The following is a 27,372-nucleotide window of genomic DNA, read 5'->3' on the forward strand; positions in this document are numbered from 1 at the left end:
TCAGCGAATCAGGTCCACAATAGGGTTCGATCTCCAAAACCCCGTTACCCACCATGTGAAAAAGATGATATATATCGTCTAGCATCCCCGGAGAGCCTTGTGGCGCCACTGGGTATTAGTCATCACCCTCCCCCAGCCCCCCAAACACCCCCCCAACTACCCATCCAAAATGGAAAAGGTGCAGGGAAGGAGGAGGGAGGGGAAGGAACCAGTGGGGAGGGGTAGAGGGAAAAAGAACAGACTCGGGTTGGGAGGAGACACAAGGGAGAGGAGGGCGGAAAGACAGGTAAAATCTTAAAACATAGCAAAACATGACCTCTCATATACAATAACCAACCCCCCCCCCCCCCAAAGGGAAACCAACACATGACGGGCCCAGGACACTCCATCTATTGCTACACAAAGCCCATAAGAAATACCGGAGGCCATAGGCCATAAGCAAGAAAAAAGCTACATAACACCTCTAAAGTGACATGCAAGCGGGCCATATGAAGGCCAACTCACCAAGCCACCTGCACAAAAATGAACAATGTCAGTATTAGAGTAGGACTGAGATGACCATATTAAGCTTGGTGCAGGTCAGAAGCATCCATCAAGCGACTTCTAAGATATGGAGTCAAAGTTCCTTTTCATCGAGGTGTTCGCAAGTCAGATATCTGGAGAGATTCCTTCCATAGATCCAGTATCTGGAGTGCTTGGTACCATTCTGGAAGTGGGACTGGAGGGACATGTAGCCACTCAAAGAATTGGGGAAGATCTTCCGGAGTATAGATGCTGTAGAATCTCCCCTGAAGTGTACCTGTGAAGCCAAATGGAAAACGCCACTTGTATGGAAACTTGTATAGATCTGAAGCAGTGGCCTAAGAGCCTTTCTATGTTGCATAGTTATTGGGGAAAGATCCTGAAATAATTTCAGCTCCGCTCCATTAAAAGTAAATTCCTCCTGCTCTCTGGCTTTTTGAAATATCTCTTCCTTCAGTCGATAATCTGCAAAACAACATATAATGTCCCTGGGTGGGTCTCCCTCTCTGCCCTTAGGGCGCGATGCAAAACTATTAGCATCTGGAGGTTTGTCAAGCAAGGTGTTAAACAGAGATTGAAGGGCTGCTGATATCTGTGCATATTCCACTGACAAAGGAATTCCTAATACCCTAAGGTTGTTTCTCTGTCCCCTGTTATCAATGCCTCTAGTTTCCTATTCATAAAGTGCACATTATAGCAACTTGCATGGTGTTGTAGTTCACTTATGTCGGCATCGTGTCTCCCTGCCGCCTGCTCTACCTCCATCAGCCTATCCGAAACACCCCTGAGTTCCTCTTTGAGGTCTGTCACCGCCTCCACTAAGGCCTTTTTGATGTCTGCAGCTAAGGATTGCAGATCCGACATCTTGGGCACTTGTTTAATAATGGACAGCATCGCTTCTGTGTCCCCTTTGCTAGGACGTGGCACAGAGCCGATAGGCAAGACCGAGGCTTCATCGGCCTCCCCACTTGTAGGATGAGTCGAAGGCCCCTGTGTCTCCGTGGGCTGGGTATGGAAAATCTCCAGGAGATTTTTGCCCAAGCAGGAGTGCGGGGTGTTAGTGAAAGGCAGGGACCTTCTTACCTTGCCCATTGTGCAGTCAGTGTCCCAAAAAAGCAGCAAAAACTCTCCGGCGGACATGGGGCTCAGGTGTTAAGCAGCCATCTCCCCTGCACGCCAGGCCACGCCTGACTACAACATTTTTGTTATTACACAACTAACATTTATTTTAAGACAGAGTGTCTTTGCCTATAATGGGTTTCACCTTGGGGAAGGTGGGGGGGGGAGGGCAAATGTTTAGTGATGACACTGTGTTTATGTACCTATGTACCTGTGCCTAAAGCGAGAAAAAAAAAACACAAGGTACCCTTTTTTTTTTGCAAGCTGGATTGGAAAAAAATCAGATACTATTAGGAGCATACATATTAACGTAATTAACTTTGCTAATTTTTTTTTTAAATGTGGGTTCCAAGAGTAGCACTATTTACCAGAGATTCCCCTGGGATCATTTTACAAAGAGCCACATCCTTAAAGGACAGATTAGGACAGATTAGTAAACAGTCATCATCTAGAAAACAAGAGGGGTGACCCTTGTACAAAACCTGGGGAAACACGTTATATAGTAGACTCTAGGAATTCAGCCTCTTTGTAACAGTGGCAGGCTTACCATGAGTTAAGTCCAAAGAGATTCATGCCATCTCTTGGACCTCTTTAATTTACAACTGAATGTTTTATGGAGCTCCAGGAGTACAGCTGAACTCTAGGGGTTCTGACAGAAGAGATGCTGTTTATATAGTATAGTGATAGCTTTACTGCTGGAGCTGCATAAAACTGGTAGCTGTAAATAAAAGATACCAGTAAGTCCACAAAGCGGCATGCATCTTGTTGGACTTAAATCAAAATAAATTGGCACATACAGTATTACAAAGTGGTCCTGGAGTTCAGCTCTAATGTTAACAAGGATGTAGTTTTCGTGAAATGAAAAATAACTAAACCTATAACATGATTGTGAATATGAAACATAAGTGTAGCTGTCCTTTAAGTGAAAATTTACTGGTGACAATATTGGACATAATAACAAGGCGCTTACACACTCAAATGCATACTGTACATAAAATGTCAATTCAAAACGAAAATAAATAAATAGTCTTTGCGCAAATTCCCAACACCAAAAAACTCTCTATACAGATTACTTCTGATGCATATATCTCAACTTCTGTACCACTTGTGCTCACATAAAGGAAGTGTAATTATATCACATCCGGTAGCGGCATCATTTTCTTATAGTCTCGAAAGACCAAGACACGGCTGCCATCATGTTGAAGATCAACTCACAGGATCTAATAGATCACAACAACCGGACCCATTCTATTAATACAGAAGACATAAAAAGGATAAATCAAATACTTACAGTCTCCCAGAAGTGAGTACACCCCTCACATTTTTGTAAATATTTTATTCTATCTTTTCATGTGGAAGAGGACTCCAGTGGCAACCTGTAAATCTCTGTTAAACGCCATACACAAGAGGGTTAAGGCAGAGCTGGAAAAAAATGGTGGCCACACAAAATATTCACACTTTGGGCCCAATTTGGACATTTTCACTTAGGGGTGTACTCACTTTTGTTGCCAGCAGTTTAGACATTAATGGCTGCGTGTTGAGTTGTTTTGAGAGGACAGCAAATTTACACTGTTATACAAGCTGTATACTCACTACTTTACATTGTAGCAAAGTATAATTTCTTCAGTGTTGTCACATGAAAAGATATAATATTTACAAAAATGTGAGGGATGTACTCATTTCTGTGAGATACTGTAGATGGGCTACATATCTTGATAGAACTAAAATCACAATAATAAATACACACTGACATAAAGTTATTCTGGTGGAGGGAAAACCTCAAACTAAACAAAATATATATAATAATAAAAACAGGAAAAAAATAAAATAAATAATTAAATAATATATTAAAATAATGATAATAACAATAATCATAATACTATTATATATAAAAATTAGCTGGTATCAATAAAACAATTAATATCCCAATCTACACTTAAACCTAATGAGGCATAAGATTTTAATTCATATCATTTAATTTCATTGCAAGTTTAGAAATGTCAAGTTTAGAAATTTTAATTCATATAATTTCATTTCAAGTTTAGAAATGTCTCTTCTATGGTGGCATCCTCTCGAATGAGGTTGTAAATTAGTAATTGCCGTAAATTTGAGGCCCCTAGGGTCTCTATTGTGATGTTGCTGAAAATGTGCTGACAAACTATGTTTTTTAAACCCTTTTTTTTATATTGTAAACATATTCCTTAAGGCTCAGATAATAGGGACCTAGCAAGCGCCTACAGAAGCAGCTGTATGCACCAAAAAGGAACCACAAAACCTTTCTTCAACAAGCAAATAAAAGAAACAGTGTAGCGCTAAGAAAGAATGTATAACTTTTTTTAATTTTAAATTCTAAAATTCTACATTAGAGCACTCATATGAAATATACAAAATTAAAACCATATGTAATATAAAGTGCTAAGTTGTATCAGAGCCCCTCTAATAATCAATATACAGAGGGTGATGGTGAGCAAGTCCAAATATGTGACAGTATATATCCGCTCTGTTATCCCAGTGTAAATCCAATGTGGTAAATCAGACAGTGTCTGGGTCAGTTAGCGCCCCTCCCAGCCAGGGCCAGCTAGCGTTAGACTACCTGCACACTATCGCACTCACACTATAGGTCGCTGATTACCACCAATTACTAATATATGGATCACAAACAGAACTATACTAGTGCCCCCTTAGTATAGTGTCCTCAAAAAGGCAGTGTTAGCAGGATCGGCCTTGTTCACTGCCAGCACTAGCATTTAGCCCCTCCGCTGTTTTTCACATAAGATTTGTATAAATGTATTTTGGGACAAAGCAATTTATACACACAACAATACATTGTTGCCCACCCAAATGCAGCTCTTGCCAGTCAATAAACATGCAAACCTACCATTGTTTCTGAATTTAAAATGTTTTTGGGCCCAACCCTCCTCAACATGGGCATTACAAAAAAGAATGAATTAGTCATAATGGTCCACAGACCCGATTCATCATATGCCCATGTTCTCTGCTGCCATGGCCAGGTATAGATATGAGATAATGTGCTTTATGCATATCAGTGATAACAAAATAACATTGCATATACAGTGAGGAACAGAGGTATTTGAACACCCTGCAATTTTGCAAGTTCTCCCACTTAGAAATTATGGAGGGGTCTGAAATTTACATTGTATGTGCATTCCCACTCTGAGAGACAGAATTAAAAAAAAAATTCAGGAAATCACATTGTATGATTTTTAAAGAATTTATTTGTCTTGCACTGCTGAACATGAGTATTTTCACACCTAAGAGCAAGAATTCTGGCTCTCAAAGACCTGTTACTGGGCCTTTAAAAAGTCCACCTCTACTCCACTCATTAATATAACTTAGTAGCACCTGTCTGAGCTCTTTAAAGACACCTGTCCACCCCACAGTCAGTCAGACGCCAACTACTACCATGGCAAGACCAAAGAGCTGTCAAAAGACACCAGAGACAAAATTGTGGACCTCCACAAGGCTGGAAAGGGCTACGGGGCAATTGCCAAGCAGCTTGGTGAAAATAGATCAACTCTTGGAGCAATTGTTAGAAAATGGAAGAGTCTAAAGACGAATGTCAGTTTCCCTCAGACTGGGGCTCCATGCAAGATCTCACTTCGTGGGGTATCACTGATAAGAAAGGTGAGGAATCAGCCCAGAACTACAACGGAGGAGCTGGTCAATGACATGAAGAGAGCTGGGACTACAGTTTCAAAGGTCACTGTCGGTAGAACACTACTCCGTCATGGTTTCAAATCATGCATTGCACGGAAGGTTCCCCTGCTCAAGTCATCACATGTCCAGGCCCGTCTGAAGTTTGCCAATGACCATCTGGATGATCCAGAGGAGGCATGGGAGAAAGTCAAGTAGAACTTTTTGGTCTAAACTTCACTCGTTGTATTTGAAGGAAAAAGAAGGATGAGCTGCATCCCAAGAACACCATCCCTACTGTGAAGCATGGGGGTGGTAACATCATGCATTGGGGGGTACTTTTTTTCGAAGGGAACAGGACGACTACACTGTATTAAGGAGAGGATGAATGGGGCCATTTATTGTGAGATTTTGAGCAACAACCTCCTTTCCTCAGTCAGAGCATTGAAGATGGGTCGTGGCTGGGTCTTCCAACATGACAACGACCCGAAGCACACAGCCAGGATAACCAAGGAGTGGCTCCATAAGAAGCATATCAAGGTTCTGGAGTGGCCTAGCCAGTCTCCAGACCTAAATCCAATAGAACATCTTTGGAGGGAGCTGAAACTCCATGTTGCTCAGCCACAGCCCCGAAACCTGACAGATCTAGAAGAGATCTGTGTGGAAGAGTGGGCCAAAATCCCTGTTGCAGCGTGTGCAAACCTGGTCAAGAGCTACAGGAAACGTTTGACCTCTGTAATTGCAAACAAAGGCTTCTGTACCAAATATTAACACTGATTTTCTCAGGTGTTCAAATACCTGTTCCTCAATGTATGCCCAACAAGGACCAGCAATGTACTAGTATGTCGCTGGACTTTGAGTGGGTATACCAGGATGATGCCTGCAGCTGCAGGCATCATCTTGTTATCATTTTTTTCAGCTAGCAGTTGACTTTCATGTAAACACAGTCCTAGTGGCTAATTAGCTGCTGAATTGCTTTTACAAGCAGCGGGAAAGGACATCTACTCCCCCCACCACCTTCCACAGCTTTCTCGGCTCTCCTGTCCGACTGGGGAACCTGAGGATGCAGCTGGTGGTTCTGCTGGCTGACCATACAGCTGATTGGAGACCTGAATGGCTCCAATCGTCTCTAGGTCTAAGAAACTGGAGCAATAAGCATTTCATCACTTCAGTTTCACTGGATATAAACAGCGCCATTTGTAAATTGGGAAAGCATCTGATTACACCAATTATGTGTGATCAGGTGCTTTAGAGCAGAGGAGAGATCTAGAGTCTAATAGATTTCTAAGAAAAGAGTACTTGTCTCTATCACAGGGGATATTTACATTCCCTGTGATAAAAATAAAATAAACATGGTAAAAAAAATTAAAAGGACAGTGAAAAAATAAAAAAAGCAAAATCATTTTTAAAAAATCACCCCCGTAACCCCATGCTCATGTGCAAATGTGAACGCAAGCATCAATCATATGTCGGTATGTAAACAGCACTTGCACCATGCATGTGAGGGTATCACTGTGAACGTCAGATCGAGGGTAATAATTCTAGCACTAGACCTGTGTAAATCTAAAGTGGTAACCTGTACAGGCTTTTAAAACGTCACTTATGGGTATTAAAAATTTATGTAGTTTGTCGCCATTGCATGGACATGCGCAGTTTTAAAGCATGTCATGTTTGGAATCTATTTACACTGTGTAACATAATCTTTTACAGTCTACCAAACAATTGGGCAATATATTGTGCTTTTGTGCATTAAAATTCAAAAAAGGTGTTTTGTGTTTTGAAAAATCTCGACATAAAAAATTGTACTGTTTTATTCTCTAGGGCCTCTGCTTTTTTTCATGTATTCATTAAGCACTTTCAAACCTGAATCACACTGATGCGGTGCGGGAAACTCAGAGAATCCTGTACGTTTTCTGGACCAAATTGCAATTGCACGGCGTCCATGAGATCTTCTGCGAGTGTCAATGTTATATTAACAACACTGAACAAAATTAACGAAACACACTGCGATTGCCAAAAGAAAGAAAAGGAAAATGTATATTTTCTTTTCTTACTTCACTTTCCAAAATCTTTTGAAAATTAATGAGATCTGCAAAATACTCACCATGTCCCTTTTCAAATACCGTGGGGTGTTTACTTTTCAAAAAAAAACGGGTCATTTGGGGGGTCTTTTCTACTATCCTGGAATTTCAGGGCCTCCGAAACTGTGATAGGTAGTGAGGAAGTGACATGAGGAAATATGCCCTTTGAAAGCTTGAAGGTGGCCATTGGATTTTGGGGTCCTGTACGTGGTTAGGCTGACAAAAAGTCTCTCACATGTGGTATGCTCATACTGGATAGAAGTAGCAGAATGTGTTTTGAGGTGTTAATCCACATATACCCATGGCATGTGTGAGCAATATATCATTTAATTGAAAACTTTGTGTAAAAAAAATAACAAATGAAAAAAAAACACACACACACTGTGTGTATATATATATATATATATATATATATATATATATATATATATATATAGTCATATTCCAAAAACTTGTGGCAAAACATAAAATATCTCATAGACTCAACAGGCCTCTCGGCAAGTTCTTTGGTATGTCTACTTTCCAAAAAGCGGTCATTTGGAGGGTTTTTGTACTGCCCTGGCATTTTAGCACCTCAAGAAATGTGATAGGCAGTCAGAAAATAAAAGTTGCAGAAATTCCAATATATTGTTAGGAATGGACTGGCCAGCAATGGTGGGACTCACCTGCCTTTTGATCTGCAGTACCAGGGCTGGCCAGCGGGTGCTCCCAGCAATCAGAGACTCAACCTTTCAGCCAGCTAACACCTGGAACTGATGATGCTGGGGTATTTAAGGGATGGCCAGACCCACAGACTCTGCCTTGGTGTTGTGTTTCTGTTGGGCCCTGTATCCTGTTCCTGCTCTCTGTTCCTGTCTGATTCTCTGCTACCTGTCCTGATCCCTGGCTTGTGACCCTGACCATCCCTCTGCTTGACCCTCTGTACTACGCTGCTTGCTACCTGCTGAACCTGGCCTGTGACCCCGACCATTCTCTGCTTGCTCCCCCTGTACCTACTTGCCCAATTGATATTGACCCGGCCTGCCTGACGACGCTTGCTTGTATGTACTGTTATCTGTGGGTGGTTTGGTTTGGTTTGTTTGCACTGTATTATGTTTAGTATTGCACTGCGTTTATGTTTGTATGGTTAGTGTTAATAAATTGTATTGTTTATCACATATCTGAAGTCTGCGTTTCCCTGCATCAGTCACACACCTCTGGTCATACCTGGGAGCCCTGACATTACACCAAGGCCAATCCTGACCAGAAGTGGCTGCACAGGGAAGCCATCTTGGCTTGTTGATGGGAAGGATGGATCTGGATGAGGTTGAATATTTATATCTGCTAGTGTTTGATGACAGGGAGTATGCTTATCAAACTCTGAAGGAGTATACCCGGGATGAACTGCTAGAATGTATACGGCTTGCTCATGTTCTAGTAGATCAGGGCACAGAGTTCTCTGAGGTGCAGCCTTTGATTGAAGTTTGTGCTGAGTTGGTTTCATCTGGTTCCCCCGAATGCAGGGATGAATTTTGCCACCATTTAGTGCAGACCAGGTAGAGTCCCTGGTGTGGTTATTAGAGGATGATGTGGGTTACTTTCTGGAGCGTTATTCCACATGTTCACCACAGACACTAAGAGATTGTATAAACGCAGTACAGTCATTGACCAGACAGGCTTTGTGTAAGCTCAGCTTTGTTCAACCCATACTGCAGACATGGACAGATTTGTTGCACCCAGCCTCAGTCAGCTTACAAAGACCCAGTCCTGCTTCTAATCTATTTCCTCAAAACTCTATTCCTGCATTCCCAACAGCTCCTCCTGCCCTGCTATCTACCGCATGTCAGTACCCTGTTCCCACTCGCTGCACCTATCCTGCCTTTAACCCTGTAAAAGAGCCCTCTGTAGCAACCGCTCCCTCTCCTGTTCCATCCTCCAGTTCTTCTCTGTCTCCAGCTGCTCCATTCGTTTGCAGACCTGCGTTTACTTGCAGTGCTCCAGTAGTTAAAACCAGAAAAAAGCGAAAATTCTTTCCAACCAATACCATCCTGCCAGTATCCAAACCGGTGAGCCTGCCTTCCGTGGTTCAGCCTGAAGCCTCTACTCGGCCTGAAGCCTCTACTCGGCCTGAAGCCTCTACTCGGCCTGAAGCCTCTACTCGGCCTGAAGCCTCTACTCGGCCTGATGCCTCTACTCGGCCTGAAGCCTCTACTCAGCCTGAAGCCTCTACTCAGCCTGAAGCCTCTACTCAGCCTGAAGCCTCTCTTCAGCCTGATGCCTGTACGCAGCCTGATTCCTCTCTTCAGCCTGATGCCTCTCTTCAGCCTGAAGCCTCTACTCGGCCTGAAGCCTCTACTCGGCCTGAAGCCTCTACTCGGCCTGAAGCCTCTACTCGGCCTGATGCCTCTACTCGGCCTGAAGCCTCTACTCGGCCTGAAGCCTCTACTCGGCCTGATGCCTCTTCTCGGCCTGATGCCTCTACCCAGCATGATGAACTGATCCAGCCTGACGATCCTATTAGGCCAGTTGACTCGATGCCCGCTGTTGATCCAGATGATCCGGTACCTGATCCGGTGCCCGCTGTCGAGCCAAATGACCTGATGCCTGGTGACCCAGTGCCCGCTGTCATACCTGGTGACCCGATGCCCGCTGTCGAGCCAGACAATCCGGTACCTGATGACCCGGTGCTCACTGTCGTGCCTGTTGACTCGGAGCCCACTGCCTTGCCAGATGACGCGGTGCCCGCTGTCAAGCCAAATGACCTGATGCCTGGTGACCCAGTGCCCGCTGTCCAGCCAGACGATCCAATGTCTGACCCAGTGCCCGCGGTCATACCAGTTGACTCGGAGCCCACTGCCTTGCCAGATGACGCGGTGCCCGCTGTCGAGCCAGACAATCCGGTACCTGATGACCCGGTGCTCACTGTCGTGCCTGTTGACTCGGAGCCCACTGCCTTGCCAGATGACGCGGTGCCCGCTGTCAAGCCAAATGACCTGATGCCTGGTGACCCAGTGCCCGCTGTCCAGCCAGACGATCCAATGTCTGACCCAGTGCCCGCGGTCATACCAGTTGACTCGGAGCCCACTGCCTTGCCAGATGACGCGGTGCCCGCTGTCGAGCCAGACAATCCGGTACCTGATGACCCGGTGCTCACTGTCGTGCCTGTTGACTCGGAGCCCACTGCCTTGCCAGATGACGCGGTGCCCGCTGTCAAGCCAAATGGCCTGATGCCTGGTGACCCAGTGCCCGCTGTCCAGCCAGACGATCCAATGTCTGACCCAGTGCCCGCGGTCATACCAGTTGATTCGGAGCCCACTGCCTTGCCAGATGATGCGGTGCCCGCTGTCGAGCCAAATGACCTGATGCCTGGTGACCCGATGCCCGCTGTCCAGCCAGACGATCCAATGTCTGACCCAGTGCCAGCGGTCATCCCAGTTGACTCGGAGCCCACGGTTGTGCCTGGTGACTCGGTGCCCGCCGCCCCGCCTGGGGGCCTGAGACCTGTCGTTCCGCCTGGGGGTCCGGCACCCGCCACTCCGCCTGAGGGTCCGAGACCTGTCGCTCCGCCTGGGGGTCCGGCGCACGCCGCTCCGCTTGAGGGCCCGAGACCTGTCGCTCCTCCTGGGGGTCCGGCGCCCGCCGCTCCGCCTGAGGGCCCGAGACCTGTCGCTCCGCCTGGGGGTCCGGCGCCCGCCGCTCCGCCTGAGGGCCCGAGACCCGTCGCTCCACCTGGGGGTCCGGCGCCCGCCGCTCTGCCTGAGGGCCCGAGACCCGCCGCTCCGCCTGGGGGTCCGGCGCCCGCCGCTCCGCCTGAGGGTCCGAGACCTGTCGCTCCGCCTGGGGGTCCGGCGCCCGCCGCTCCGCCTGAGGGCCCGAGACCTGTCGCTCCTCCTGGGGGTCCGGCGCCCGCCGCTCCGCCTGAGGGCCCGAGACCTGTCGCTCCGCCTGGGGGTCCGGCGCCCGCCGCTCCGCCTGAGGGCCCGAGACCTGTCGCTCCACCTGGGGGTCCGGCGCCCGCCGCTCCGCCTGAGGGCCCGAGACCTGTCGCTCCACCTGGGGGTCCGGCGCCCGCCGCTCCGCCTGAGGGCCCGAGACCTGTCGCTCCACCTGGGGGTCCGGCGCCCGCCGCTCCGCCTGAGGGCCCGAGACCTGTCGCTCCATCTGGGGGTCCGGCGCCCGCCGCTCCGCCTGAGGGCCCGAGACCTGTCGCTCCTCCTGGGGGTCCGGCGCCCGCCGCTCCGCCTGAGGGCCCGAGACCTGTCGCTCCACCTGGGGGTCCGGCGCCCGCCGCCCCGCCTGGGGGCACGATGCCTGTCGCCCCGCCTGGGGGCACGATGCCTGTCGCCCCGCCTGGGGGCACGATGCCTGTCGCCCCGCCTGGGGGCACGATGCCTGTCGCCCCGATGCCTGTCGCCCCGCCTGGGGGCACGATGCCTGTCGCCCCGCCTGGGGGCACGATGCCTGTCGCCCCGCCTGGGGGCACGATGCCTGTCGCCCCGATGCCTGTCGCCCCGCCTGGGGGCCCGATGCCTGTCGCCCCGCCTGGGGGCCCGATGCCTGTCGCCCCGCCTGGGGGCCCGATGCCTGTCGCCCCTCCTGGGGGCCCGGCGCCCGCCGCCCCTCCTGGGGGCCCGGCGCCCGCCGCCCCTCCTGGGGGCCCGGCGCCCGCCGCCCCTCCTGGGGGCCCGGCGCCCGCCGCCCCGTCCGGGGGCCCGACGCCCGCCGCTCCGCCCGGGGGCCCGGTGCCTGCTGCTCCGCCCGGGGGCCCGGTGCCTGCTGCTCCGCCCGGGGGCCCGGTGCCTGCTGCTCCGCCCGGGGGCCCGGTGCCTGCTGCTCCGCCTGGTGGCCCGCTGCCTGCTGCTTCGCCTGGTAAACCGATGTGCCTCTGCCCGGAGTCCTGCCCGATGTGCCTCTGCCCGGAGTCCTGCCCGATGTGCCTCTGCCCGGTGTGCCTCTGCCCGGTGTGCCTCTGCTCGGAGTCCTGCCCGATGTGCCTCTGCCCGATGTGCCTCTGCCCGGTGTGCCTCTGCCCGGTGTGCCTCTGCCCGGTGTGCCTCTGCTCGGAGTCCTGCCCGATGTACCTCTGCCCGGTGTGCCTCTGCCCGGAGTCCTGCCCGGTGTGCCTCTGCCCGGAGTCCAGCCCGGTGTGCCTCTGCCCGGAGTCCAGCCCGGTGTGCCTCTGCCCGGAGTCCTGCCCGGTGTGCCAGTCTTTGATATCCCGCCAGTTACCAGACCCGGGCGGTGGAACATTTTGCCCAGCTAGGACTGTTTGGAGCATCCTGAGGCCGCTCCTTGGGGGGGGGGGTACTGTTAGGAATGGACTGGCCAGCAATGGTGGGACTCACCTGCCTTTTGATCTGCAGTACCAGGGCTGGCCAGCGGGTGCTCCCAGCAATCAGAGACTCAACCTTTCAGCCAGCTAACACCTGGAACTGATGATGCTGGGGTATTTAAGGGATGGCCAGACCCACAGACTCTGCCTTGGTGTTGTGTTTCTGTTGGGCCCTGTATCCTGTTCCTGCTCTCTGTTCCTGTCTGATTCTCTGCTACCTGTCCTGATCCCTGGCTTGTGACCCTGACCATCCCTCTGCTTGACCCTCTGTACTACGCTGCTTGCTACCTGCTGAACCTGGCCTGTGACCCCGACCATTCTCTGCTTGCTCCCCCTGTACCTACTTGCCCAATTGATATTGACCCGGCCTGCCTGACGACGCTTGCTTGTATGTACTGTTATCTGTGGGTGGTTTGGTTTGTTTGCACTGTATTATGTTTAGTATTGCACTGCGTTTATGTTTGTATGGTTAGTGTTAATAAATTGTATTGTTTATCACATATCTTAAGTCTGCGTTTCCCTGCATCAGTCACACACCTCTGGTCATACCTGGGAGCCCTGACATATATATACCATAGCTTGTAGACACTATAACTTTTATGCAAATGATTAACCTCCCTAGCGGTCTGATTATATCCATATTTCTGTGCTCAAAGCGGTACATTTTTTTGCATGGAAATATGTATTTTTTTTATTGTAGGCCTGTAATTTTTAGGAATAACTGAGTGAAATCTGTCCGAACAAGTCTAGTAAACATCCCAGGTATGTTAAAATTTGAAACACGAAATCATAAATTATAATTTAATAAATAATCATAACAAATAATATAATAGTAAATTTAATTCAATAATATAATCGAACCAAAAACACTGAAATTTGAAATCTAGCGCCAAGGGGGGCATGGCCGGCAGCAGACGGAGATGGCCGCTCACTGAGGGAGCTCTCAGAGCCACTGAGTCCCGCAGCTCTCTACAGCAATAGGTGTCAGCGGGGAAACCTGCCAACAAAGTAGTAAGCCCTCGGATAGAGGGGGGAATCGAGGAGGACAGATGGGGAAGAGGAAGAATAAAGAGGGGCCCCGCAAACTGACAGAGTTTTTTACTCCGGCGGGTGGCCCCTCCCCTCAAGATGGCGCGGGTCTGTGACATGTGAGAGGGAATGGCAGCTCTTCTCCATCCCATCCCCCTGGCTAAGCACAGACTGCAGGCTCTGCTCAGTCCTCACCCACTGACAGTCCACAAAAGCAAAGGCAGCGCTGCTCCCCAGAGACACAGCATGGAGATGACAGCATGCACAATTTCCTTCCACATAATTCCACTATTGAGTTTGTGGAACAGTTAGAAGATTACCCTACAGAATCTGTGCCACTCACATCTGCAGTACTGAAAGATATGTTGATTACTCTTAAAGGCTCACTGCATAAAGATATGATGGGCTTTGTGGCGCAAGTGAACAAGGATATTGAATGCTTGGGCGACGGGGTATCTCATGTGGAGAATAAAATGGGGGAACTCGCTAAAGCCCATAACGAATTGGTGGATGCACACAATGACGCTGATGATGACTTATCGGCATTAAAGGCGAAACTGGCAGATCTGGAGGACAGGTCCCGCAGGAATAATATTAAATTCAGGGGTATGGGCGAAAGCATCTCTAACACTGAACTACGCAAATATATTCAACAAATGATCACTGCTCTGCTGCCCCACACTCCAGACAGAGAGGTAGTAGTAGACAGGGCCCACAGACTGCCAAAGCCTTATTTCCTTCCCACCCATCTTCCCAGAGATACCATAGCGTGAATCCATTTTTATCACGTTAAAGAGGAACTCATGCTCTTCGCTAGAAAAAACAACCCGCTTCCAGACCCCTACACTGGGATATCCTTGTTCACAGACCTCTCCCAACATACCATCCTAGCCAGAAAAAAGCTACTATCTTTTACGAAGCTGCTACGAAACCATGACATCAAATACCAATGGGGCTTTCCTACCAAACTGCTCATCACCAAAGACAACCGTGTGGTAACGGTAAAATGCGAAACGGAGGGATTCCAATTAGCCAAAAAATGGGGCCTTCTGCCAGCTGAAGATACATCCATTCCTACCAAAAGCCCCCTAGAAAAATGTCTCCTGATTGGCAACAAGTGGCGGGATGAGTTTCCATGCTGAACTTCCTACCGCGCCTTTTAACCCCCTGTTAATTACCTGCTGTACACCAAGAAAGCCAGTATTATGCTGCGCCTCTTGGCGTTGAACCCCCATTCGTTGAAGTGATTAAATTCACACAAAGTTTTCCGTTAAATGTTTTTTTTTTTGTTTCCTTCCTTTTTTTTTCTTCTTCTTGGCTAAATTTCTTCCTTCAGAGCACCAGAAGGGACCAAGTTTGGACATACACTAAACCATATTTCTCTTGCAAGATAAAGAAGCAATCCTCTACCTCGTGCTGGACTTCAGCGGATACAGTAAGCATATTCACCTGGCTCACAATTTTGTTTATGCTATTCCTCATTACACCACTTGAGGGCATTACTACATCATCTACCTTAACTTTACCATGGTCTTAAAAATCGTATCTATGAACGCCCATGGTCTCAATAGCCCATTCAAACGTCACTCGATGTGAGAAGAAGCACAAAGATTAGCTGGTGTTTGTGTTCAGGAAACACATTTTGCTTCTAAAGCCCCACTCTGCTCGTATCATTTATTCCCACATATATTTACATCCAATGGCACGAATAAAAAATGCGGGGTCCGTACAGCCATTCGTAATTCTGTCGCATTTTCACTGTTGTCCCAGGAGGCTGATAGTAAAGGAAGATACCTAATCATAGTTTGTGAAATCAACAACATCACTTATACCATTGTCAATATCTATGCTCCCAATGTTCATCAAATCCACTTTTTCAACTCCTTGCGGAAAAAAAGTGGCAAAAATCCAGAAGGGATTCCTCTTATTTCGCAGAGACTTCAACGCCATTATTAATTCCTCCTTGGGCTCCTCCCACTGAACTCACAAACTACGACACTCTCTTGCCAATGTGATGTCTGAGGCTAATCTGTATGATCCATGGAGATGTTCACACGCTTCAGAAAGGGACTATACCTACTTCTCAGCACCACATAATTCCTACTCAAGAATTGACTTCTTCCTGACGGACATTCAATTATTACAAATGGTTGCTAGTGCAGATATTCACCCCATGACGTGGTCGGATCATGCACCTATTTCTCTGACTATTGAGGAATCTTTAAAATTTTCTCCCATGTTTTTGTGGCGTAACAATGTATCTATGTATTATAACCCTGCATTTCGCTCTACTCTCACCACAGCGTTACAGGAATTTTTTGATGTTAACTCCCCCTCTACTACGAATGTCTTTAGCACATGGTACGCACATAAAGCGTACTGTAGAGGTATTCTTTTGAAATTGGCTTCACAGGATAGACGAGATAGGAACAAATCTTTTTCAGAATTAATCCACAAAATAGCTAGCCTAGAAAGCCTTCATAAGCAATCATTATCTACTAAGGTCCTAGAAGACCTCCAAGCCACCAGGCTTGAACTTAGAACCCTGATGTCTTGGCGCCATGCATTAAATTTGAAAAGCGGGCAAGATGTTAGAGAGATACCTTACTATTAGACAGGCAAAATCTAAACTAACGTCTATTATTGACCCTGTTTCCAATAAAACTTTGCATCATCCTAATAAAATAGCGGATGCGATTCGTTCCTACTACTCTCAACTTGATAATCTTAAAGAGGACCCCAACACTGCTCAACCTACCCCTGAACTTATCCAAAATTTTTGGATCACTTAACACTGCCTAAATTAGCGCACTAGAAACTAGACGAGCTTAACCAACCTATTTCGGAATCCGAGATTAGTAGGGCTATTAAAATGCTGCCTAAAGGGAAATCCCCTGGGGCAGATGGCTTCTCTGCTGAATATTACCAAGAATTTCAACCCATTTTAGTGCCCCATCTTAAAAAGACTTATGACGCAGCTATATTGAACTCTGAATTCCCTTCGGTGATGCCAAACGCTATTATAGTTACATTACCCAAACCGGGGAAAGCCGCGAACCGGCCTCAAAATTTCAGGCCAATTTAACTTTTAAACACTGACCTTAAAATATACGCTAAAATCATAGCTAATCGCTTACTAAATATCACTCCCCTTCTAATTCAAGTGGACCAGGTGGGGTTTGTCAAGGGTCGCCAGGCAGCGGATGGCACCCGTAGGATTCTTAATTTGATGCGTGTCGCGGAATCAAAGGGTCTCCAGGCTGTGTTTTTGGCGTTGGACGCTGAGAAAGCATTTGATATGGTTCATTGGAGATATTTAGATGCTACTTTAACCAAATTTGGGATAATTGGCTTCATAAAGTCGGCTATTATGGCACTGTACATGGTACCTTCTGGGCAGGTGTTCACGTCTAATGCCCTGTCGGCCCCTTTCAATATTACCAATGGAACGAGACAAGGTTGCCCTTTATCCCCTATAATTTTTTCATTAGTGATGGAACCTCTAGCGGAGGAAATTAGATCCAATCCACGGATATCAGGTATCCAAGTAGCATCTACCTCCCATAAAATAGGCCTATCTGCGGACGATGTAATCCTTACGGTCACTGATCCAATGCAGTTTCTTACTGAAATCTCAAATTCCTTGGAGTCCTTTAGAACGGTATCTTATTATAAACTCAATGTTACTAAATCTTGTGCCCTTCCTATTGCAATTAAGAAAGGCCCTCTAGGCATTCTCAAGGATAAGTTTCCTTACCAGTGGACCAACAAAAAGTTGGACTACCTTGGCATTTGTATATCATCCCCGACTTCTCACACATTTAAGAATAACTTTGAAAAACTGTATCAATATTCTCTACTAGACATGCAAAGGCTTGATAAGTTCGAAACATAGTGGATAGGTAGAATAGCAGCATTTAAGATGTTAATCTTTCCTAAAATTCTGTATTATTATAAACGATCCCAATTATCATTCTATTTCAATAAGCTAGAGCTAGCTATCAAAAGATTTATATGGAAAGAAAAAAAAACGCGGATTCCATTCCTGGCCCTTACGAAACATAAATCGAAAGGAGGAATGGGGCTACCTGTATTACCCATATACTATTATGCGACACTTTTAGAGCAACTTCCGACTTGGTTTGCAACAACGGACAAATTTTGGGTGCAGATTGAACGGAATACGATTCCTAATAAAGACCTACAGGCCCTTATCCTGGCTAGAGTGGTCTCATCTAAACGGATTACCTCTCTTTTACCATCTATTGCCGCCACGTTGGAAGCTTGGAACATGGGTTTAAGCTTAATGCTCGATTCCTTTCCTAAACTTCAAATTACTATTCCAATCTCGGCATATGAACATCTTATACCAAATCTAAATACTAAATTATTAAGAGATCTAGGATACAATACATTTGATAAAATAAAACAACCAGTTCCGGGTACATGGATGCACCCATACCTGCAGATAAGGGGATACCATGGTACTGGTCTAAATACATGGTTAGAAATAGATTCTAAGTTATGGCATTTTCTTAAAAATCCTGTCAGAATGAAAAACGGAATCTCCAAACTTTATAAACTTTTACATTATGATCGTGATGATTCTTCAATACCTAGTGTAGGTATTGAAGAATACAGTACAGAGAACAAGCAGTATTTCCTTCCTATTCTGAACCTGTATTGAGGCTGATATGTTTGTATATAAAATCTAATAAAAAAGATTTGAAAAGAAATATAGCGTCAATTTCGCACATCACTGAGCAAAGTCGCAAAATCGTTTTCAGTGTCTGATGATGAATTTCCCCACGAATCATTACCATTCAATTCTGCAAGTAGTTCTAATTTACTATCGCTGTTCTCTAGCTGGTCTAAAACCGATTTTGACCTAAAAGGACACTTTTTGGATGCCATGGACGTTTCTCAGTTTTCCAGGCAGAAAGAATAGTAAAAATGTAGGCAGGCACAAGACAAAGCACTAGGGACAAAATGTATGTGAAATGGTTTGATACAGTAATGTTGTACTATGTGATTTTAGTGTATTTAGTGAATGTCACTTTTTGTCATTTTCAAATTTCCCGCCGTTCCGTCCCCCGTACGTCCCAACACTCGCAGGGGACGGAACCTAGATGACAGATGCCAGCATCCGCCGGAGACAATTACAGGGGACACTGCAGGAGGGACATCGTGGGAGCGCAGGACAAGGTAAGTAATTGAGGGATCGTGGAACAGCTCTGCAGTGTATTCCCGAGTGTAGCTTGGGGTTACCGCTTTTGGTACTGAAACTTTACCCCGAGCTACACTAGGGAATGCCGCCAGGAGGGTTAATATACACGCATTGGAATTTTTGTTTACCAAAGAAATGTAGCAGAATATATTTTGGCCTTAATTTATGACTAAATTTGAGTTTATTGGATATTTTTTTAGAACAAAAAGTAGAAAATAACTTTTTTTTCAAATTTAAATGCTTTCAAATCAAAGTATTATGTATTGTTTGTCTGTAACATTGGTCGGTTTACTCTTCGGCTTGAGCTCTCAGGGCTCAGCTTGTTTCCTGATCACTTCCCTGTGAGATCAGAAGACAGCGCATGCGCACAAGCTGCAGGGGTGTAGAATTTCATGGGATGCTGAATTTCATGCTACACTGGGAAAAGACGCATTGGATCAGGCATGTCTTTCATTCATTCGTCCAATTACATGACCATCCAGGACCGCCCTGCTGCCTGAGCAAAGACTGTCAGTTTAGCAATCAGGCTGCACAGGCCCCCCTGCAGCACAGGCAGGGTTGAATGTGTGACCCCTGTAGCTACACCCATTCTGGGGAGCCCATTAAGCCATCAAGCCACTGGGGTCACTGAGGGTGAATTTCTTCCACCAACTTTCATCTATTAGAGCCAGGACAGTCCTAATGACCCTCAAGTCTTTCAAGCATCCTTAATGGGGTTAAACAGTAAAGATTTTTCCAGACAACAAAACCACAGTGGTGTATATGGTTCACAAGGGAGAAACCAGGAGTCTTTTGCTTAGACTCACTTTTGAAATATTGCTGTTGGCAGGGCAAACTGTCCTATCCTTGATGGTTTCATACCTCCCAAGCTCTCAAAACATTATGGCAGCCAGTCTAAGCAAAAGATTGTAGACCACAATGAGTGGTTCCTCAATCCTTAGTACCTTCATAGTATTTCTGATACATGGGGAATGCCAGCTATAGATTTGATACCATCAACTGAGAAAATCTGTTTTCCTCTCTTTTATCTTCATTCTATGACCTACATGCTCTGGGTTAGGATGCCTTGAGAATGTCTTGGCTTTGTCCCCTGAGTTATGTTTTTCCACCAATTCCCCCTAATTCTCAGAGTCACACTAGAAATCAGGAGGAGATGGTGATTCTGTGACTGGCAGAAAAGACCTTTGTTTCCCCTGTTAGAGAGAATGAAGCCGGAGCTGACAATTCTGCTACTGTAATGTCAGGATCTCCTGATCCAGGACATGACTATTCACCTGAATCTCAAGAGATTAACTTTAATGGTCTGGAAGTTGAATGGAGGAGTTTGAGGCAGTTTAAATTATCTGATAATGTCAGATTTATCTCAGAAATCATCTACTAACTCAACTTATGATTGCATTTGGAAATCTTTTATACAGAAGTCTTCTGAGGAACACTAGAGCCTGCTTTCTCTGTCAGTGTTGAACATTTTACATGTCTGACAACGCAAAATGATATAAAGGCATTAAAAGGTGCAGGTTTACTTATTATCAGCCATGACTAAAAGCAAGTGGGTTGTCAGGGCCTGGATCACCTGCTTGTGGCACTGTGTTTCCCTGGGCATTGGGTTGTAATTTCAGGGTCTACAAGTGTGTTTCCCCCAGCAGTCCCCTTTCCATCTGCTCCCTGCACCTCAGTTTCCCTGCTTAACCACGTTCCTTATTTTTGTATCTATTGTATATAGTTAGTTGTTAGGCTTTCTTTTTGTTAGTTATTAATCCGGTATTCTGTCACTGGATTTGTTTGTTCACTTGTATTTTTATGTTTACTGTGTGATGGCGTTTGGATGGTTTTTGTTTCACTGTAAATAAATTCCACTTAAAGCATACTGTCTGGTCACAGTTTCTTGAGTGTAGCCATGAAGATCTGGCCATCTCTGCTGCTGATTCCTGACATTGGTTTTCATTTTTGGTGGTAGCCACTGAAGGCCACTGGTCACAGCTTCTTTTCCAAAATGAGCCATGTCTTTGGTCCTCAAAGCTAATATTAAAGAATAAGTTCACCCTTGGGAACAGGTTACATGTTCCACCAGTTTTTAGGGTGGAACATGCAGCATGTTCCCAATTCTGCAGCTGACACCCACTGCCCTCCCCACCCCCCCGACAGACGTACGGGGAGAAGCTCCCCCGTACGAGCTGTCAGATTTGAAAACAGCGTGGCCACATGGGCTCTGTGAAAGAATGAACAGCAAGTCCCGACAGCCTTAGTGGCTGTCAACTTGTAGTTCTCAATGAACTACCACGGCGCTGTAGTTCATTGAATCTTCCCGTCAGTATATCTGCTTGCCTGTACATCCCGTATGGGCAAGCAGACATACTAACAGATCTGCAGGAGACCTGCATGGCACCAGAAATCTGCTGATCGCTGGTGCAATGCTTTACAGGCTCCTGCAGACAAAAATAATAAATTCACTTTTTTTACCTGCAAAACAATGTGCATTTATTATTTTTGTGCAAAAGGTGAACTTATCCTTTAAGGACAGAGTTTTCCACAGCTCTGCTGTCCTCTGCTAGGAAAGTATCAGAGTTATGTGCATTTTCTATGAAAGAGCCATACTGTATCTTTCTAAAAGATGGAGTTGTTCTAAGGCCAGTTCTGGATTTTCTACTCAAGGATTTTACTCCATTTCATTTCAATTTCATTCATTCTTATAGCATTTGTGCCCAAAGAAGATGAAGAGTGGGTTGGCAGTTTCTTCTGGAATTATTTCTTCTTGGATTGTCAGGACTACCTAGACCAAGGGTCCTAAAACTACATTTCGCGGGCCACATGCGGCCCGCCGAGGACATTTATCTGGCCCGCCGGGCAGGGGCATATCTGCCGCGAGGCAAGGGACTAGGGTTTGGCAGGTCGGGAGAGCTCGGGCCGGATCAGCAATTCTAGAACAGGGAAAGGTGGGCTTGGCTTATGAACCCGCACCACTCACCTGGCCTCTCTGCAGCCAGCCGGCCATCTATTCTGATCAGTGCATGCAACCGTCATGGCCGGAGGGCGGAGCCTAGAGCTGACCATGAAGAGGGGGAGCAAGAGATGGAGACTCCATCACTGCATGTCGGGTATCACGGCCACGGACCCTAGATAAGTGCAATAGATGATCGATCTCCTCCCTCTCTCTTTCCCTCCTCCCCCCTTCTCTCTCCCCCCCTCTCCCTCTTCCCCCCTCTCTCTCCCTCTATCCCCCCCTTCCCCCTCTCTTCCCCCTCCCCCTCCTCTCTCCCTCCTCCTCTCCCCCCTCTCTCTTTCCCCCCCTCATCCCCCCCCTCTCTCTCTTTACGTTGTACACAGATCTGACCCAACAAGGTGTCCTGCATTTACCGTATATTTCGCTCCATAAGACACAATTGGGGAAATGTCTGTGTGTCTTATGGAACGGCCGGCCCAGTATTCCTGCCGCTGTTGTATGTCCGCAGTCTCTGGTCATCTCATGTACTATGTCCGCAGTCTCTGGTCATCACCTGTACTGTGTCCGCATTTGTTCATAGTTTTTTTTTTTAAACTATAGTCTGGCCCTCCAACGGTCTGAGGGACAGTAAACTGGCCCCCTGTTTAAAAAGTTTGAGGACCCCTGACCTAGACTTTTACAGACGTTTACAAGTCCTTGGTATTTTCTACTCTTTCAGAGATCAGAGAAAATTCAACAGGTGTAGAGGCCTTGTGAGCATCTCTATGCAAAGGTCTCAGTGGAGGTAGCCTGCAAAATGGCTAGCTGTTCCATGGTGAATACCTTCATTTGTCATTACAGAGTTGATGTTCGCTTGGTCACATCAGAATCATTAGGTTCTGTAGTCATTTCTACAGCTGTTAATTAAATTTTCTTTTCAGCAGTTCATCTGAATCTTTTTCTTATTACTCACTCTTTGTTTTTTAGCACTTCTTGCTATTTCCAATAGTAGGCAGACATGAGGAGGACCAAGAATTGGGAAAATTGTTGACATATTTAATGTAATTTCCTTTCCTTATCCTCCTCTTGTCAGCCTAGAATCCCCCCCCCCCTGTTTTCATTGTGAGGCTTGGGTAGAAGGTCCAGTTTAAAATTTATAACTAGGTAGCTGTATTCCTGGAATGCTCAGAGGGGATGAGCCGACATGAGGAGGGTCCAGGAGAGTAAAATTACAGTAAGCATGTTAACAATCTTCCCCAATGTTGCTCTTGAGCATGACTGGGATGTGGTGTTGGTATATCTAAGCATAATTACAATTAGTCCATATGTATATAAAGGTAGTAGTTTACAATTTCTTGCATTATTTTTAAAGAATGCAAAACTTCTTTGAAAACAATCCACAGTGTAGCAATCATGCACATACAGATGGGCGCGGTCATCCATTTTGCTCCAAACCTATGCATTTTTGTATCTCTCAAACTCCAAATCAGTCTACCTCCTCCAATTTTCCCCCTCCTTCAGGAATGCGATCGGTGTATGTTTGCGGAGTTCAAAAAGCCTGAGCTTTTTACACAACCTCCTCTTCCCAAATAAGGCAATTGGCTTTCTATTGTAATAAGACACCCTGCTGCTTTTGGTAGAAAAAAGGCTGTTATGCTTAGAGTTTGAGAAAGAGAAAGCAGAGTCTCCTGCACTGTAACAACGAAACTAGCAGTAGAGACAAGAAATCCTTTTTGGCGCATGAGACTTGAAGCTGCTTAACCGAAGGCTTTTTGGCAAGTACTTATCTACCTAACTTTCTGTTCTCTTTTTGCTGTGCTGTTGTTCTCTGTATATTTATATATATATTGGTTCCATCTTTGTTCTGTAAAATCTTTTTATTGAACCCTTTCGACCTTTTAGTAATAAATCTCACTTCCTGAAAGTGTTCAACTGTTTCTAAAGCTTTTTTAATGCAACTTACGATTTTCTGCCGCTGAAGAGCGCTACTATGTGTGTTTAACCCTCTGTATAACCTGTCTGCGGTGATAGTGGTATACAGACGATTATCAAATCATCCTAGTGTTATTGCTGATATTGCCAAGTTTCCTCTTTCTCTGTACAAAAAGGAGGTGGTGGCAGTGTGAAGGGTTAATTGTGTAATTAACCTGACTCAGTAACAATAGCACTCAGGCTGCGAGTACACAGGTTGTGGACCATTAGCTGGAAAATCTGTGTGCAGGGTGCAGCCGGGCATGGCATTGTTATGCACATGACATCGCAGTTTTAGATTGGCTAGTCCTTCGGTCACGAGTTTGGTGAGAAGGTCAGAGGTCTGATGCCGCAATCGTCACACCCAGTGACGGAGGATTTCTACGGGAAACATCAGTCTGCAGGGCATGGGTTGCACTTTATTGTAGGTATGTTATATCCTTGGTTTGTCCTAGAAAATATTTGTTTACTAAAATGTAGCTCAGAAAGAAGTGAAAAGAAAGTAGGAACCTAATATGAAACATATGAAAGCACAAATTTGAGAAATGTTTGAATTGTGGTAGATTTGCTTAAAGCAAAATGATCAGATTTATTTTCAGTAGGGATATTAGTTTTGCTCATCTCATGTAAAATGCTTGTTATATACAGTATGTCTATAATTTTCTTGTCTTTACAAGAATAGGAATATGTATTACTTACATATACACTTTGGAACATCTGTCCATTTTCCAAGTTGGCATGAGGCATGTTCAATTCCAGACAGCGTGTACCCTGTAGAACATACATAGGTAGCACGGTCATGATGTCCGTATTCTCTACTACCATCTTTAGCTTTTCCATTTAATATTTCTGGAGGATTTCCACAGGAATTACCTTAAAAAAATAATAATGAAAGGATAAATGCAACACATGCAAGGTGCTATGAAGATAGGCTCTATGTATAGTTTGTTGCACAAACAGCATCCATTTGTAAATTCTATACCACCACATGATCTGAAAGTAGGAAATGCTTTGCATATGTTTTGTAATTTCATGCCCTTTAAATTTTCAACAAATTTACAAAACTTTTCTAAATTGCGTCCTGGACCTCATAAAACCTCATATATCAAATCCAATGATCATATATACATTCCACCCCCTCCCCCTTAAAACTAATACATTTATTACAAATTAATATCTAATTCTTCTTTAAAGCAGTATTAAACCCAGAGCAAACATTTATTATATTACAGCTTACTTATTGTTATATCTGATGGTTGCATTAGTTTTCTTTTTATAGGCTCTCTTTCTTCTATTTTATGGTGAGCTGGCCAGTAAGTCTGTTTTTTAAAAAAAAAAAATCACTCTAGCAAATGTATCAGTTACAGGGATGAGACAAACCAATTACTACTGACAGGGGTGCTTACAAAGATCAGCTTTTATTTATGTAACACCTTTATCCCAAAAGATAAACTGTTTGCTATAACTACTTATAAAGTGTTAGCTGGAGTTTGGCTTAAATTTTTAGTGTATTTAAATCTGCTAGTCCATCTAACACTCTTCTCCCCCGGAATAACAATGCTACTGTCCTAAAGGTGCCCCTATGCTCCTTTATCCAGTATGAGGCACTCTAATACAGGAGGTGTGTTACTAGCCTTATCACCAGGTAAAATCAGAGGGAAAAAAATCCTATAAAAAGAAAATCAATGCAGCCACCACATCTAATGACTGGTAAGTTGCAATATACACTATATTGCCAAAAGTATTGGGATGCCTGCCTTTACATGCACATAAACTTTGATGACATCCCAGTCTTAGTCCGTAGGGTTCAGTAATGAGTTGGCCCACCCTTTGCAGCTATAACAGCTTCAACTATTCATGGAAGGCTGTCAACAAGGTTTAGGAGTGTGTCTATAGGAATGTTTGACCATTCCAAAAATGCATTTGTCAGGTTAGGCATTGATGTCGGACAAGAGGGCCTGGCTCGTAGTCTCCGCTCTAATTCATCCAAAAGGTGTTCTATCAGGTTGTGGTGCAGGCCAGTCAAGTTCCTCCACCCCAAAGTTGCTCATCCCTGTCCTTATGGACCTTGCTTTGTGCACTGGTGCGCAGTCATGTTGGAACAGGAAGGGGCCATCCCCAAACTCTTCCCACAAAGTTGGGAGCATGAAATTGTCCAAAATATATTGGTATTCTGATGCCTTAAGGAGTTCCCTTGACTGGAACTAAGGGGACAAGCCCAAACCCTGAAAAACAACTGCACACCATAATCTCCCCTCTACCACACTTTACACTTGGTACAATGCAGTCAGACAAGTACCATTCTCCTGGCAACCATCAAACCCAGACACGTCCATTGGATTGATTCGACACGCCAAAGAACACGTCTCCACTGTTTTAGAGTCCAGTGGTGGCATGCTTTGCATCACTGCATCTGATGCTTTGAATTGCAGTTGGTGATGTAAAGCTTGGATGCAGCTGCTCAGCCATGGAAATCCATTCCATGAAGCTCTCTATGCACTGTTGTTGTGCTAATTAGAAGGCCACATGAAATTTGGAGGTATTGACTCTGAAGACAGTTGGCGACTTCTGCGCACTGTGCTTTTCAGCTTGCGCTGACCCCACTCTGTCATTTTACATAGCCTACCTCTTCGTGGTTGAGTTGCTGTTGTTCCTAGTTGCTTCCACTTTGTTATAATACCACTAACAGTTGACCTTGGAATATTTAGTAGCAAGGAAGTTTCATGGATGAATTTATTGCACAGGTGGCAACCTATCACGGTACTATGCTTGAATTCATGTAGCTCACAAGAGCGACCCATTCTTTCACAAATGTTTGTAGGAGCAGTCTGCATGCCTAGGTGCTTGATTTTATACACTTGTGGCCATGGACTTCAGACATTGCCTACTAACACACACTAAAAATGTGCTAACCACTAAAACCAATGGCCACTACTCAATACTCGTTCAACTAGACTCTGCTACCTTTAAAAGTGTTGAACATCAGTTGCTCCTCAAAAAACTCCACTCCTCTCACCTCAAAAACTCTACTCTTTCCTTTTTTTCCTCCTACCTATCACAGTGTTCCTTCAGTTTTGCCTGCAATTCTGTCTCCCCCTGTCTGCTTTCTCTTTCTGCAGGGGTCCTCCATAAAGAACAAAGATTCTTGATTCTCTATTAAATGGATTTAAAATGGAATAAAATGTTGGGTGGCATGAAGACAAATTCAAAAAATATAAAACAAATGTCACTCCGTGTTGCCAATCTACCAGATTGAAATTCACTGACATGACAACCAGAACTTACTGGCACAACCAGATTTTTGCTAGCATTTCCAAAAGTTACAAGATTACAGTTTTAAATGCAAATTTCAATATTTAAACTACAAACAAGTACAATATGCAATTAGCAATGTAATGTAAGGTGGAAATTAAGGTAAAAAAAACATATTTCTTATGTTATTTATGATTGCGTAACTGCAGGTTATTATGACCCATCAGTGTTTGTCACCTATGTCTGACTGGAGCGATATCCCTTAATTTCTGTTCCATAGCCACCA

The 27,372-nt window shown here is 45.4% G+C and overlaps 1 protein-coding gene across 1 annotated transcript in view; it reads right to left on the reverse strand.

Moving 5' to 3' along the window:
- The window catches only part of LOC149455903 (complement factor H-like), a 746,405-nt gene that overhangs the window by 269,184 nt on the left and 449,849 nt on the right, over positions 1–27,372 (reverse strand). Inside the window, exon 12 of the mRNA XM_089685749.1 lies at positions 24,534–24,707. Within this exon, the coding sequence (XP_089541875.1) occupies positions 24,534–24,707 (174 nt within the window). The remainder of the gene's footprint in view (positions 1–24,533; positions 24,708–27,372) is intronic.

Source organism: Staurois parvus, unplaced genomic scaffold (assembly GCF_062004578.1).
Source record: "Staurois parvus isolate SC_StPar_1 unplaced genomic scaffold, SC_StPar_1.0 ptg000384l, whole genome shotgun sequence".
Lineage (NCBI taxonomy): Eukaryota > Metazoa > Chordata > Amphibia > Anura > Ranidae > Staurois > Staurois parvus.